Source organism: Phoenix dactylifera, unplaced genomic scaffold (assembly GCF_009389715.1).
Source record: "Phoenix dactylifera cultivar Barhee BC4 unplaced genomic scaffold, palm_55x_up_171113_PBpolish2nd_filt_p 000872F, whole genome shotgun sequence".
Classification (NCBI taxonomy): domain Eukaryota; kingdom Viridiplantae; phylum Streptophyta; class Magnoliopsida; order Arecales; family Arecaceae; genus Phoenix; species Phoenix dactylifera.
In genome coordinates, this window is record NW_024068235.1 from 117,182 (window position 1) to 130,725 (window position 13,544).

The window sequence follows — 13,544 nt, forward strand, 5'->3', positions numbered from 1 at the left end:
GCATGCTGTATGGTCCACCGTATAGGTATGGCGTCTGTCGCGCTTCGAGCTCGGGGCGTGACACACTTTGATCTTCTTAAAGGTGCTATGTGGACCATATATTTAGAATTAAGGTTTGCAGAATACATAAGTAATAGTGTCCAACAAGTTCAAAGTATATATACTAAAAGTGAAAAATTTACTAATTCAAAATTAGGATTTGGAGGACATCTTGAAGTTGTGAGGAGATCAATAATACATTGAATATCTAATACAGGCTTAAATGTTTCTAGATCTATGTGGATAAAACTGAGAGATGATTGATAATATAACATAGTCTAACAACCATTTACCTGTTTTCCACTTGAAACTTGCTAATGACCAAATATTTTTTTTCTATACCTTCTACATCTTATACCGATGTTAAATTTCTGAATTTATTAAATGACACACTAGATTTAAACAAGTGAAAGGTTGTTTAGGTTTATGATTTCAAAATCCTTTCAGTTTTGGTACCTTTTTTTGAATCTATTCTTTTTATGTGCTTTGCTTCATTTACCCTCATAAATAGTTGTCTATATCTGTCCTTGTAGTTGGCATGTGTGATGGCCATGCAATGAAGTAAAAATAGCTATGCTTTATTATTATTATTATTATTTTGAGAAGCTGTGCAGCATATGTAACAGAAAATTATTATCTCTATATCTATCTCTATAATGAAGTAGCAGGGATCGGGAAAGGAGGTTTGTTTGAATAGGAATTTATTAAGAAAAGTCTACGTAGCTCAATATTCATGACATTGGCATTGTCATTTTTTTATGATGTTTCCAAGAATTTTCATGAATTCTGAAGGGGGTAGAGCTTTCCCTCTCCACTCTACTTGATATAGTGCAACATCTTCATAAAGCTTGAAAGCAAAGTTGCTTCCTGATACATCATTATCATTGAACTTTCCAATCAAGCATATGGAAACTTGGAAGAAAGCATCTATACCATTATTCTTGATTAGCCTCAGGTAAGGCTAGATGACTATTAGTTCACATAGTCTTCTTCTACAGTTTGTCCTGGTGTCCTATAAAAAAAAAAACGAAAAACCTTAGCAAGTCTGTTTCTTTTCTTTCTATAGGATTTAGGCCATTCAGACTAGCCCACTCCTATTCTATTTCTAGGTACTTATGAATATAGGCTTAGCCAGCTTATAATCCTATAATTTTGCTGGTTGTACTGGCCCAATCTATGAATTCAATAAAATTTTCAGCCCAATCATCCAAACAGGCTCTAAGATATTTCACTACCTTAAAAGTTCCATTGCAGGTCATATGTTCTGTGGTTTGCTGTATGTATGCAACCTTATCATTTCTCATGTTCTGTGGTATGCATGCATAGTCGTATGGATCAACAATTTTCAGTGCCTATTTAAGGAAATAAGCTTATTCACGTAAGAAAGACTCATTATAAGAACAAAAACAGTAATGCTGTCACATGGAGATCACACAGCTAAAGAAAAATAAATTCACCACGCATCAATATGGGAAGCCAAAAGCAAACATCGCCAATGGGGATGAAAATGAGACTGAAATGTGCAATTACCACGATCACCTACAAAAGGATGGTGCCCAATAACATGTCCCAATCTATAAGTGACGTTAACGTTAAATGCCCAATAGCATAACGGAAAGTCATAAGACTTGGAGGTCAGCAGAACTAACGTTTTTTTTTATTTCCAGACCTTTTACTCCTCCATAAAAGCACTATTTTAATTGCAAAGACATAATAATTTTTTTTACCACGAGCACAAAGGCAGGCTTGCAATAGTGCATATAGATATCGGGCAGCATAGTCTGCTACCCTAAAAGCAACATCTAATTACTTCAGCTATATATCATTCAGATGGGCACGTAAGGAGTAGCAATTAACCACAGAGGCGACTTCAAGCCCACGGCTACCCCAAAGGACTCGGTCATGTCCAAATCATTGGGGCCCATCCCATTAGGGAGCTTCCAATCAAAAAAGTAGAGTAGGTTGGCCAGGGCCATCTCCACCTGGGCCATGCCAAAGGAGATCGCCGGGCAAATCCTCCTACCTGCACCAAAAGGCATGTACTCAAAGTTGCCGCCTTTGTAGTCCACCGAGCTGCCATCGAATCTCTCAGGCCTAAAGCTCTCTGGTTCCTCCCAATACCTCGGATCCCTTGCCACAGCCCATGCATTGACGATAATCCTGCTCCCTGCAGGGATATTGTAGCCGTCCACTTGGCATGTCTCACGGCAGACTCTCGGCAGGAGCAGCGGACCCGGCTGGTGCAATCTCAGAGACTCTTTGATCACCAACTTCATGTAATGGAATTCATTGATATCTTCCACCTCGATCCTGGCCTTCCCCTTCAAAGCTTGCCTCAACTCTGCTTGGACCTTCTCCATTATTTCGGGGTGTCTCATTAACTCTGCCATCGTCCAGTCCAGCGTCGTCGCTGATGTCTCAGTCCCTCCCCCGAACATATCCTACAAATAATGGAAAGATAGGTACTTGAATCAATATGTATTGCCATGCCTTTTACTTATTTATTTATTCATTTTTATAGAACAAGCTAGATGCATAGTTAGGCATACTGACCATGATTACGGCCTTGATGCTGGTGAGCGGGAGGGGGAACTCAAGTCCACCATTTTCTTTTAGCTCTAAGAGAACATCGACAAGATCTTCCCCTTGTTGCTGTTCCTCGTTGCTGCTATTTTTGGTTGCTCTCTTCTCTTCATGCTCCTTGATGATCTCCCCGAGGATCTCATCCATCTCCCTGTGACATTTTTTTAACGTCGAGCTCACTCCACTGAGAGTGTCAATAAAGGTTAACGAGGGGAATAGATCAGCTACGCTAAATCCGGAGAGGAATTCAAGGAGTTTCTTCAATGCTGAGATGAATCTCGGCCCATGCTTGCATTTTGTACCAAATGCCACCATCGAGGTCATAGTATTGGATGACAGGAGAAACATCTCACTGAGATTAACTGGGGAATTGTTCATCGTGGAGATATATCCCACTAGGTTGGACATCACCTCTTGTCGATGTGTGCTGAAGGACTTGACACGCTTGGCACTCAGTAGTTCGATAACGCATATCTTCCGCAGCTGCCGCCAGTAGCTACCGTAGGGCGCGAAGACGATGTCAGTGCCGTCATAGAACGCCTTGGAAGCTAGTATTTTGTCCCGCGACGCGAAGATGAGATCGTGGGTCTTCAGAATCTCTCTTGCCATCTCCGGGGAGGAGACGATAATGTGATCGACTTGTCCGAGCCTGAGGTGCATGAGAGGGCCATGCCGCCGCGACAGCTCACGGAGGGCACGGTGAGGGAGAGCTCCGAGCAAGTGGTGGAGGTGACCTATGATAGGGAGCTTCCATGGGCTCGGAGGCAGATTTCGTGTTGCTGTGGATTTGGTCAACTTTATCACTATGAGTACAAAGAGGAGGAAGGCGGAAAGGAAGGGTAAGGAAGGGAGCTGGAGTTCCATGGCTGGTGCTCTGATGCGTTTGAGTGTAATGTGCTCTGATGCTCTTCTTAATTTATAGGGGGCATACGATTCTAGTGTCGTAATTCTTTTTGTTTCTTTTTTTTGAAGATAAAGGAGGCTGTAAAAATAAAAGGAGTAATATCATACATGTTGTTTTGATTCGCCACCATTGTTCCACGGAAGTGACGGAGAGCCACGAGACTAAATTATAGCAGTACTGAAAGTGATGGTCAAGTTTTTCTTCTAGTGAGACGAAAAAATGATCAAGGTTTGATGGGAAAAATAATGATACGGTTGTTTAAGTGAAAGTCGAAGCGATTATTGAAGACTATGAAGCTTCAAAATTTCCGCAGACGATATTGACTTTTGTTCTTATTCTTGATTTTTTACGCCTTCGTATGGCTGTGGTTCGTTTTGCTGGTTACGTTTGACGGCGACTTTACGTTGTCATTTGAGTGGCTTTTGGACTTTTGGGTGGGGCAATGGGGAGGTTAGACCAAATAGATCCGCTAGTTGCCTAGATGGACCAAACGGTCGCTAGCAGGGTGCGGTGGTATCAGATTTCAAGTTGGAAAAGCTTGCTTCTAATTATCGTTGTGTGTGTTGGGACGGCTGCTAGTGCCGGTTCCTGGATGCTGTTTGGGTGTCAGTATATAATATTCCTTGGAAAAATGAGTCAAAAAAAGGATGCTTTTTTTTTTTCCCTTGTCCCTTTCTTTTCTTCTCCTTGGCACAGTTTTTTTATGATTTTTCTAATAAGTTTTTCAAAAAAAAGAAAGAAAAAAAACTTTCTCTCTGGATTTGCTTAAGAATAAGATCTCAAAAAATTTCATAAAGAGATAATCGTTCAGGCGGTCCTACAGTTTTATTTTTTTTTCTTTTTTTTTGGATCACGGGCTCCATGAAGGTCAGGGTTAGTTTTTTCGTTGAATTTTCTATCTTCATTTGTATCTTCCCCTCACCTTCAGTCAAAGATTAGATTCATTCAAAGGAGAGACTAGTAAAGTTTGACTCCAAAATTTCCACTTGCCAGCTTTGATCAGTTTCTCATTGATAGGAATGTGGCCAAGTCTGGGGTGTAACAATCAAAAGAAGAATATATTACCGTTAGCCATGCTTTTTAGCTCCGTGTATTTAGAATCTAGGGCCTTGTGTTCTTGACCGTAACAAAAGAGGGGTTGAATAAGGTGACAGGAGACTCGACAATAGAGGGAGGCGGGGGGCAGCCACGGGTTTTGATGAGATTTGGTTTTCAACGACGCGCATAAGCGTCGTCTTATTCCAAGTCTACGAAGATGCTAATAAACGTCATAATTAGCCGACGCTTTTTGCAAGCGTCGGCTATTTTTGGCGGTAAGTCGGAAATTGCCGACGCTTAGAACAAGCGTCGGCAAAAAAGCGTCGTTAAAATCCATATTTTTTTAGTGATATTACCGTTAGCCATGCCTTTTAGCTCCGTGTATTTAGAATCTAGGGCCTCATGTTCTTGACCACGAAAGAGAGGTTCAATGATGTGACAAGAGAAAGTAAGCAGCAATTATAGTGTAGGACCAACTGATAAAGGAAAGAAAGCCATTATTGATTTTGTTGCGCTTAAAATTGGCAACGTGCGTGCAGTTCAGTCTGAACTCTGAACTCTGAACTCTGAAGCATACTTGTCTACCTGTTTATTCAATCTATTTGGAAAGTAGGTGATTGGTAGCTACTTGAGCTGATTTTGAGTATTCCAAAACTAATGTTCTAGGTTGAACCTTGACTAATGTTACCCACGAACCATGGGTCATGGTGTATGAGCAAGAGTTTAGACCAAATAGATCCCCTAGTTGCTTAGAAGAACCATACAATCGCTAAGAGTTTAGACCAAATAGATCCTCTAGTGCCGGGTCTTAGGGGTTGTTAGAGTTTCAGTATAAAATACTACTAGGATAAGGTGTGTCAATGGTGTGGAGAGCCTTACTATGGATAGCCTAGTCACAACCAAGAATGTGATGCTATGCAGAGCCTTACCTTGGGCAGAAATTTGGTACTGTGGTTTATCGACCACGGGTTAGAGCATGGCCGTGGTGTTGCGCCCCAAGCGTAGAGCACAACAAATGCCGCACGCTAGCATGGCGGACTGTGCAGGCATGCAAGGCTGCAGATCATATCAAAGCAATGATAAATTTCTAAATTTATTTTTCAATAATTTATTCAAAGCAAACTTCTAAGTTTCAAAATACTATATATCAACATAAATTAATCAAATATTCTAACTAGTACATCTAAAATGCCAATAACTAAAATAATCATCGGAAAATCTAGTGCACTCCGTAAGTCCCGAGTGATCAGGCGTTTATACATCTGGATATGAAAAACAAAAAAAAAAAGGATAATGAGCTACACTAGCCCAACAAGCAACATAACATCCTAGAGTGGGGTCAAAGCATACTAGATATTTAATCAAAACACAAAATAATGACTGAAGAATAAATCACAAATAGCATATTTTTCTTTTTGAAACTTATTATCATTTCCACAAAAATTCTAATACTAGAATCCCAACATCAATAGGCTATGGCCACATAACCCAGTGGCATGGGTCGTACAAAGTGCCAAAAACTATTATTGTTGACCACTGGTAGAAACGGTGTCCAAAAATCACTATTCTAATTATCAGTGGCAAAGTGTCTAAAAATTACTATTCTAATCACTGGTGGCAAAGTGTCCAAAAACTGCTATTCTAATCATCGGTAGCGCGGTGTTGAAACCAGTTACTCATAGATTACAAGTCAACAAGGCCAACGAATAATCTCCATTATTCGGGCCAGATTATAGTCATGCTGAGAATATATACATGCATACAAAATAGATTTTTTATAATTTGCCCAGTTACATTTTTCAGATATCATAACATATAACATAATTTTTAAATGATTATTAACATGCTTGATCCGTTTAACTAATTACAAAACATATATCAAAATTAAATCCACTTATAATTACTTAACCAAGTACTTTGGGAAAATATACTTTGAAGTATTAAGTTATTTATCTCTTTTTGCTTTAAATCCCACTTCAGACAAACGTGTCAAATAGACCTGTTTAATATCATTAAAATATTATTAATTTTTAATATCATTTCAGAAATCAAAATTAAACACTACTAGCTCAAGCCTCCAGATCAGGTTGATCAGATAATAATGATAAGTGCTGATTAATCTATAATTCAATATTCTTTTGCCAGCACTTATCAGTGTTCTTAAACGGATAGCTACTTATTTTACCACAAAATAGAACAATCTTTGAAATAAATTTAAAATATGGTAAGAAGTAAATAATTCACATGTCCTCGCCTTTCGAGCGTACCAGGCGGCACGTTTCAGTTCAATAACACTAGGTTTGAGCCCAATGCCCAACTGACATGCATGCACCCAAGCACTGTCCACCGTCCGTGGCTCCCCAAGTGATCCAACGGTTCAGAAATTTTCGTCTCCGCATCACGTTTCCAAACTAAGCAAAATAAGGGAGACCTTTGTTTTAAATCCATATATGCCCATTTTCACGTTAAAATAGAGCAAGAAAAAGAACTTTTCCCAAAATTACTGAAATCACTGTTCATATGAACAGTGTTCCGTGAAAACACTGTTCAAATGAACAGTGTTACGAAAAACAAAATCATCTCATTGTTCATCTTCTTCCTCCCTGTAAGCAACACGGCCGTCCATCTTCCACGGCGTCCTTCCGTCGATCCCGCGACCAGATCCTCCGCCTCTTCTTCCGCCCGTGATGCATCCAGATCCAGCTCCTCCGCCATCAGCCCGTTCCACCTCCCAGCAGCCGAGATTCACATCCTCCGATCAGCTCGTTTCAGCCGCATCCAACATCCCAGCCTTCCACGAAGCATCCGGAGCCATGGATCCAGCCACCTTCTTCTTCCGCTCCTCCCAGCATCGCGTCCCAGCCGCTCTTGGAGTCAGCCATCCTTCCGCATCAGGCGTCCGGCGATCCCGCATCCATTCCTTCCGCGGTCCAAAGAAAGAAGTCGTCCGGAGCGATCCTCCCAGCCATCCCGCAACCAAATCTCCTCCATGATCAACGCTTCCAGCATCCTATGAGATCAGGCATGAACCCAAGCATCTAGCCGTCCCCCTCTTCCGGATTTGAGCCGTTCCGTCCGTGATCTGTCCTCCGCTTCTTCTCCCGCAATGCATTCCATAAAGTTTTCGGAGCCAGCCATCACATTGATCCTGCGGCTCCTCCCATCGAGCATCCCGGATTCGCATCCCACCAGCGCGCTCCCACGGGATCCATCACTGGGTGAGAGTTGGCTATATAAGGTGGCCATCGGCTGGAGGAGAGGGGAGAAGGGGGAGAGCACGGTTCAAATAAGAACAGAGCATGCTCTGTTTTGTAGAGAAGGGAGAATAAAAAAATGAAAAAAATAAAGGGAGGCTATGAGCGGATCAATTAGTGAAAGAAAAAGGGGGAAGGACTTGAGGCGGATGGCGTGGAGCATCTCAGCAAGCCGATCAAAGTCGCCGAGCATCATGAGTGGCTGAACCCTGGTTTAGGGGTTTGATGAAGCCGTGGATGAGTATTTATGTTGCATTTCTTTGATTTTTAGCATTGTAAGATAGTTGCATATTTAATGAAATTATGATCTTGAAATGTCCTATTTAATTTGTATAAGATGTTTATCTTGTAAAAAGTCTTTGCATGAATTAATCTAGTTTATCGAAATCGAGTCCAATACCTGTGGTTTGGAGGAGATTGCTATGCAACTACCAGATTTATCTTTGAGAAATTAATCATCAGATGAATCATGCTAAATAGGACAGACCATGCCTATCCTTAGAGAAGATGGTTTGTACTAGGCTTAGATGACTCATACTGTAGGTTATATTTCAACTTTTTGTATGTTTGCCCTAACTTGTAGTTAAGAGCAATCAGATCATACACGCATCTAAGTCATTGAAAGCATCACACTTACGAATCCATCGGTGGATTCTAACCCTAAACATCTCTCTCCATAGATAATTCATACTATTACATCCATGTTAATTCTTAGTTTTTATCATTCACTCTAGCTTATACCCTTTGAATTAATTATTTAATTAAGAAAAATAACTTGTCTCCAATCCCTGTGGACCGACACCCGTAATCACTATCCTACAGGATACGTGCTATTGCGTGGTTTATTTTTGAAATTGAAAGAACTGATCGAATAGTGCATGATTGCTTAGGTCAGTCTGAGCCAATAGGATTCAATGGGTCAGATAAAAATCAAAAGCGGCCAAATCTAATTGGGGCTGAAGTAATGGCCGGTCTACCGTTCGGGTGCCGGGGCGGTTTAGGATCTCCAAATTGGGTCAACTTGGACCCAAGCAACAAGAATAATAAGGCTTACACTAGGATCCCCAAGCATGTTTAGAGAGAGAAAAAAGAGAGGAGAGAGAATCTTAGCTTAGGTCTGGATTTGGTCTGATCCTGGTTTTAGGGTTGGTCCGAGTGGTTCAGATCGACCATCAGAGGAAAAGTCTAGACCTAGTCAGAATGTAGGCTTGCTTAAAAAGAGAAAGAGATACATGATCCAAGGCTAGTTAAGCTTTTGGGCTTAATCCACATAGTTAGGTCCAATCAGAGGCTTGGCCTATTTAGTCCAATTTGACCAAAATCGGAAAGAGATATTTGGCCTAGGTTGCCTGGATCAATCGGGTCCAAAATGAACGAACTTAGCTCACAATGGATAAACATGGCCCAACAGGCCCAAACGGAATACGACCACAATATTTGAGCAAGGCCCAAAATGAATAATCACGGCCCAAAATGAATACGACCTACAGTGGACACGACCCAATAGAGTGAATAGGGCCCAACAGGTATATAACCCACAATGGGCACAGCCCAACAGGATGAACAGGGCCCAAACTTGGCCCATGATGGACACGGCCCAACATAGTGAATAGGGTTCAACAGAGCCCAAAAAGTATATGGCCCATAATAGGCACAACCCAACAGGATGAACATGGCCCAACTTAGCCCACGATGGACATAGCCCAACAGAGTGAATAGGGTCTAACAGGACCCAAAAGATATACGGCCCATAATGGGTACAACCCAATAGGATGAATAGGGCCCAAACTCGGCCCACTATGGATACGGTCCAACAAAGTGAACAAGACCCAAAAAGGCCCAAAATGGGTACAACCCAACAACAGCCAAAATGGGCACGACCCAAATAGTGGATAGGGCCCAAAATGGGCACAGCCCAACAGAGTGAACAGGGCCCAAAATGGGTACGGCCCATCAAAGCCCAAAATGAATGAGCTGGGCCCAAATTCAAATAGGACCCAAATGAATAATCACGGCCCAAAATAGGGGTTCTTCATCCCGTTGAGAAAACAAGGAAGAAGGAGGAAAAGAAGGAAGAGAGGGAGGGGGGAAGAGGAAGCTTTGACGATGGCTGGGCCTGGGTGGCTGGAGGTCGATGGCCACCTGACTGCAGTGGCAGCCAGCGGCCGCTATAGTGGCTGGAGGGGAGGAAGGAATCAAGAACAATCTTAGGTGGGTCCGAAACAGATTATCTAAGAATAGAAGAACAAGGAGAAGGGGAGCTCACTGGCGAGTATACGGAGGGAATGGATCTCGGCCGAGGGTGGCTCGGTTCGGCGGTCAAGTGGCGGATCACACAGTGGCGGCTCGAAGCCGATCTCGAAATAGAGGAAAATATGGATCACAGAAAGGTCTTTGGATGACACTCGGTCGGGGTGGCATGCTAGCCATCGGAGGAGTAGAAGGAGAGGGAGGAGAGGGTGGGGAGGGAGGAGAGGGTGGCTCGGCGTTGGAGGCTCAGTGGAAGAGGAATTTATAGGTGGCTGTCAGTTTGTTCACTATCGCGATTCTTGCAGCGGTTGAGCGAAATTGGCAGCCGTTCAAGCGGCTGCAAAACGGCCGCGGGGTTGCCGCGGAGCGCCCACGGCGCCTCCGCTCCATCTCACCCAAGGAAGGTGGAGCAGGTGATCGCGATCGCAATCCCCTATTTCACTTCTTCTATTAGGCCAAGGGCTGGAGTTGGTCGGGCCTACCGACTTCAGCCCATTAAGGCCCTATTCTCACATGTGGCAAGTATAAAATCGTAAAGGTAATTAGAAGTTCTTGATGTGACAACTCGAAAATGCCACTGAGCCTGATCTTGTTAATCTGATGACAATAAAATATTTATTTAGCACTGTTAAGTGTAACTATTATCAATGGCACATGACTAATATATCGAGTTTATTGACTTTAATGATATTTGATACAAGTCGAGTTGATTTTGAGTATTGCTTTCTTCTTATCGAGTCGAGTTTGAGCTTGGATATTAAGGCTCGACTAATCTTGAGTATTTTTAATTGAATTGGGGAGCATCTAGCTACTTAACTCGGCTCAACTCGATTGCACCCCTTTTTATAATCAAGGCACGTTTACTAATTTCTATAAATCCCCTTTTAGCTATGTACTTGTACTCGTTAGCATCAAGGATGCCTAAAGAGATGAGATCTTCAAATCAAAACATGCCAAACATTAGTTAAGGTTCTCATCACACCACATGCATTTTAATTCGAACCGTGCCTTTTCCAACTGTGTTAGTTGGGGCATTATTGCCCATCAACACAACTCTACTGTCAATTGATTCATATATGGAGAACCATTCTATTGGGATATATGTAGTAGAAACAACCTAAATTTAGCATCCATTCATCTTTGGATCTAACTCCATTAGTCACTTGAGAATGTTTTCAGTACCATCAGAAACACCATTTGCTACACTGGCTTCTGCATTTTTTGCATTCTTTTTTTGATCATTCTAATGCTTAATTTTTAACTTAGAATAACTAGTCTTAATATATATTTACCAATAACAATAATGACAAGTCAAACTCTTATGTTTGGACTTCGATCTGGACTTACATCTACTACCATCTGAGCACCGTTGATTAGACCTTCCTTTAGCTACTAAGGCCCCGTTTGAGGGAGCTTTTGACAATAAAGCTTTTAGAATTATAGCTTTTATAAAAAGTTGTTTTTTAGTAACTACATTTCTAAAGTGTCATAGAACTTTAACATATGTTTGGTAAATAAACTAACAAAGTACTTTTGGCATGACAAAATGACCATAAAAGACATTATATAGTATTATACAACAGCACATAATAAAATATAATACAATAATAAAGATATAAAGTATTATAATTATATCACATAATATATTTTGTGCAATTATTCTATTTTATTATGGGTATTTTCGTTCAAAAAGAAAAAAATATTATAACTTAAAACAGTTTTCCGACAATTTCTTATAGTGCTTTTTCAGAGAAGCTCCAAAATGGAGGGCCAGAATGTACTTTTTGGCCCTCCAAAAGCTCTCCTAAACGGGGCCTAAGCCTTCTGACCTTCACTTTAGCTACTAAACTCTTATGCTTCCTTTCTATCTCACTCATCTTCAATCTGCAACAATGTCATGCTAAAGCTAAGCTGGTTAAGTCAAGGTTTGGAAGCATATACAATTTGGCAGCAATTATGATGCTAAACCTATCCAAATCAACTTCTTTCATGCCTGACATCTAACTAACCTATGTTTGTTTTTAAGGAAAGAGAGTATTGTTGCAGAAATTATGATGAAAAAGCTAGCATAAGTTTTTTCGCTCAGAGATTTCTTGTCACATACAGTAACTTTTTTCTACAAAAAGTTAGCAGCAAGTTCGAAAAAAAAATCATTGCCCACAAGTTTCCACTTACAAAGAATAAATGAAAGTTCTTTTCCTCTTCCTTCGATGCAGAAGATTGAGGCAAAAGTCTCATACGCAACAAGAAGAAATTGCAGTGGCAGCCATTGCCAATTGGATTGAACTGGCCTGGGAATAGTCAGAGTGGAAACTTCAAATTTTCCACGTGCCAACTTTGATCAGTTTCTCATTGATAGGAGTGTGGCCAAGTCTGGGGTGTAACAATCAACTCGAATAGACGTCCAATTTGAAAAATTGAAGGATTACCGTCAGAGTTAGCCATGCTTTTTAGCTTTGTGTATTCATAATCTAGGGCCTCGTGTTCTTGACCGTAATGAAAGAGGTTCAACGACGTGACAAGAGACTCAGCAATTAGGTAAGCAACAATTATAGTATAGGACCAATAAAATGAAAGAAAACTTTGAAGTCCCCATTGAGTAACTTTCTCGTTGAAGCCATTGTTGATTTTGTTGTGCTTGGAATTGGCGATGTGTACTTCAATCTGAACTCTGAACTCTGAAGCATACTTGTATGCTGGTTTATTCAATGTATTTGGAAAGTAGGTGCTTGATTGCTACTTGAGCTGATTTTGAACCTAGACTAATGTTACCCACGAACCATGGTTCATGGTGTATGAGCAAGAGTTTAAACCAAATAGATCCTCTAGTTGCTTAGAAGAACCATACAGTCGCTAAGAGTTTAGAACATACGAGGTCCAATATCCTTCATCTCAAAATGTTGACTAAGAAAGTGCGTAAGGTCTGAAATGCCTGTAATATCATCCCCGGTGCTTAAGGTCTGAAATATCCGTTTTTCATCTATAGTGATGCTTCATAGAAAGGATTCAGTTGCATACTGATGCAGAATGATAAGGTTATTGTTTATGCCTCTTGATAGCTAAAACTATATGAAGAAAATTATCCCACTCATGCTCTTGAACTTGCTGCTGTTGTGTTTGCATTAAAAATTTGGAGACATTACTTATATGGTGAATCTTGTAAGGTGTACACTGATCACAAAAGTTTAAAATATCGCTTTACTCAGAAGGAACTCAATATAAGGCAGAGAAGATGGTTGGAGTTGCTTAAAGATTATGATTTGTCTATATATTATACCATCCGGAAAAAGCTAATGTGGTGGCTGATGCAATGAGTAGAAAATCTATGGGTAATATTGCTGCTTCACTCACCTCTCAGAGGGACATTTTGGAAGATCTGAGGAGAGCAAAAATCGAGGTAAGTTGGCATGATCCTGATATACATTTGGCTAAGTTGCGTGTCCAACTTACCTTAATAGAAAGGATCAAGATTGCCC

At 40.9% G+C, this 13,544-nt stretch overlaps 1 protein-coding gene across 1 annotated transcript; it reads right to left on the reverse strand.

The window, feature by feature from the left end:
* Positions 1-1,674: 1,674 nt before the first annotated feature.
* On the reverse strand, positions 1,675-3,511 carry LOC120107459 (premnaspirodiene oxygenase-like). Its single transcript, XM_039120729.1, has 2 exons — positions 2,593-3,511; positions 1,675-2,480 (listed from the first exon to the last, which is right to left on the reverse strand). The coding sequence occupies exons 1-2, from the start codon at positions 3,484-3,486 to the stop codon at positions 1,866-1,868; spliced, it is 1,509 nt and encodes a 502-aa protein (XP_038976657.1). The 5' UTR covers positions 3,487-3,511; the 3' UTR covers positions 1,675-1,865.
* Between the last annotated feature and the right edge of the window lie 10,033 nt (positions 3,512-13,544).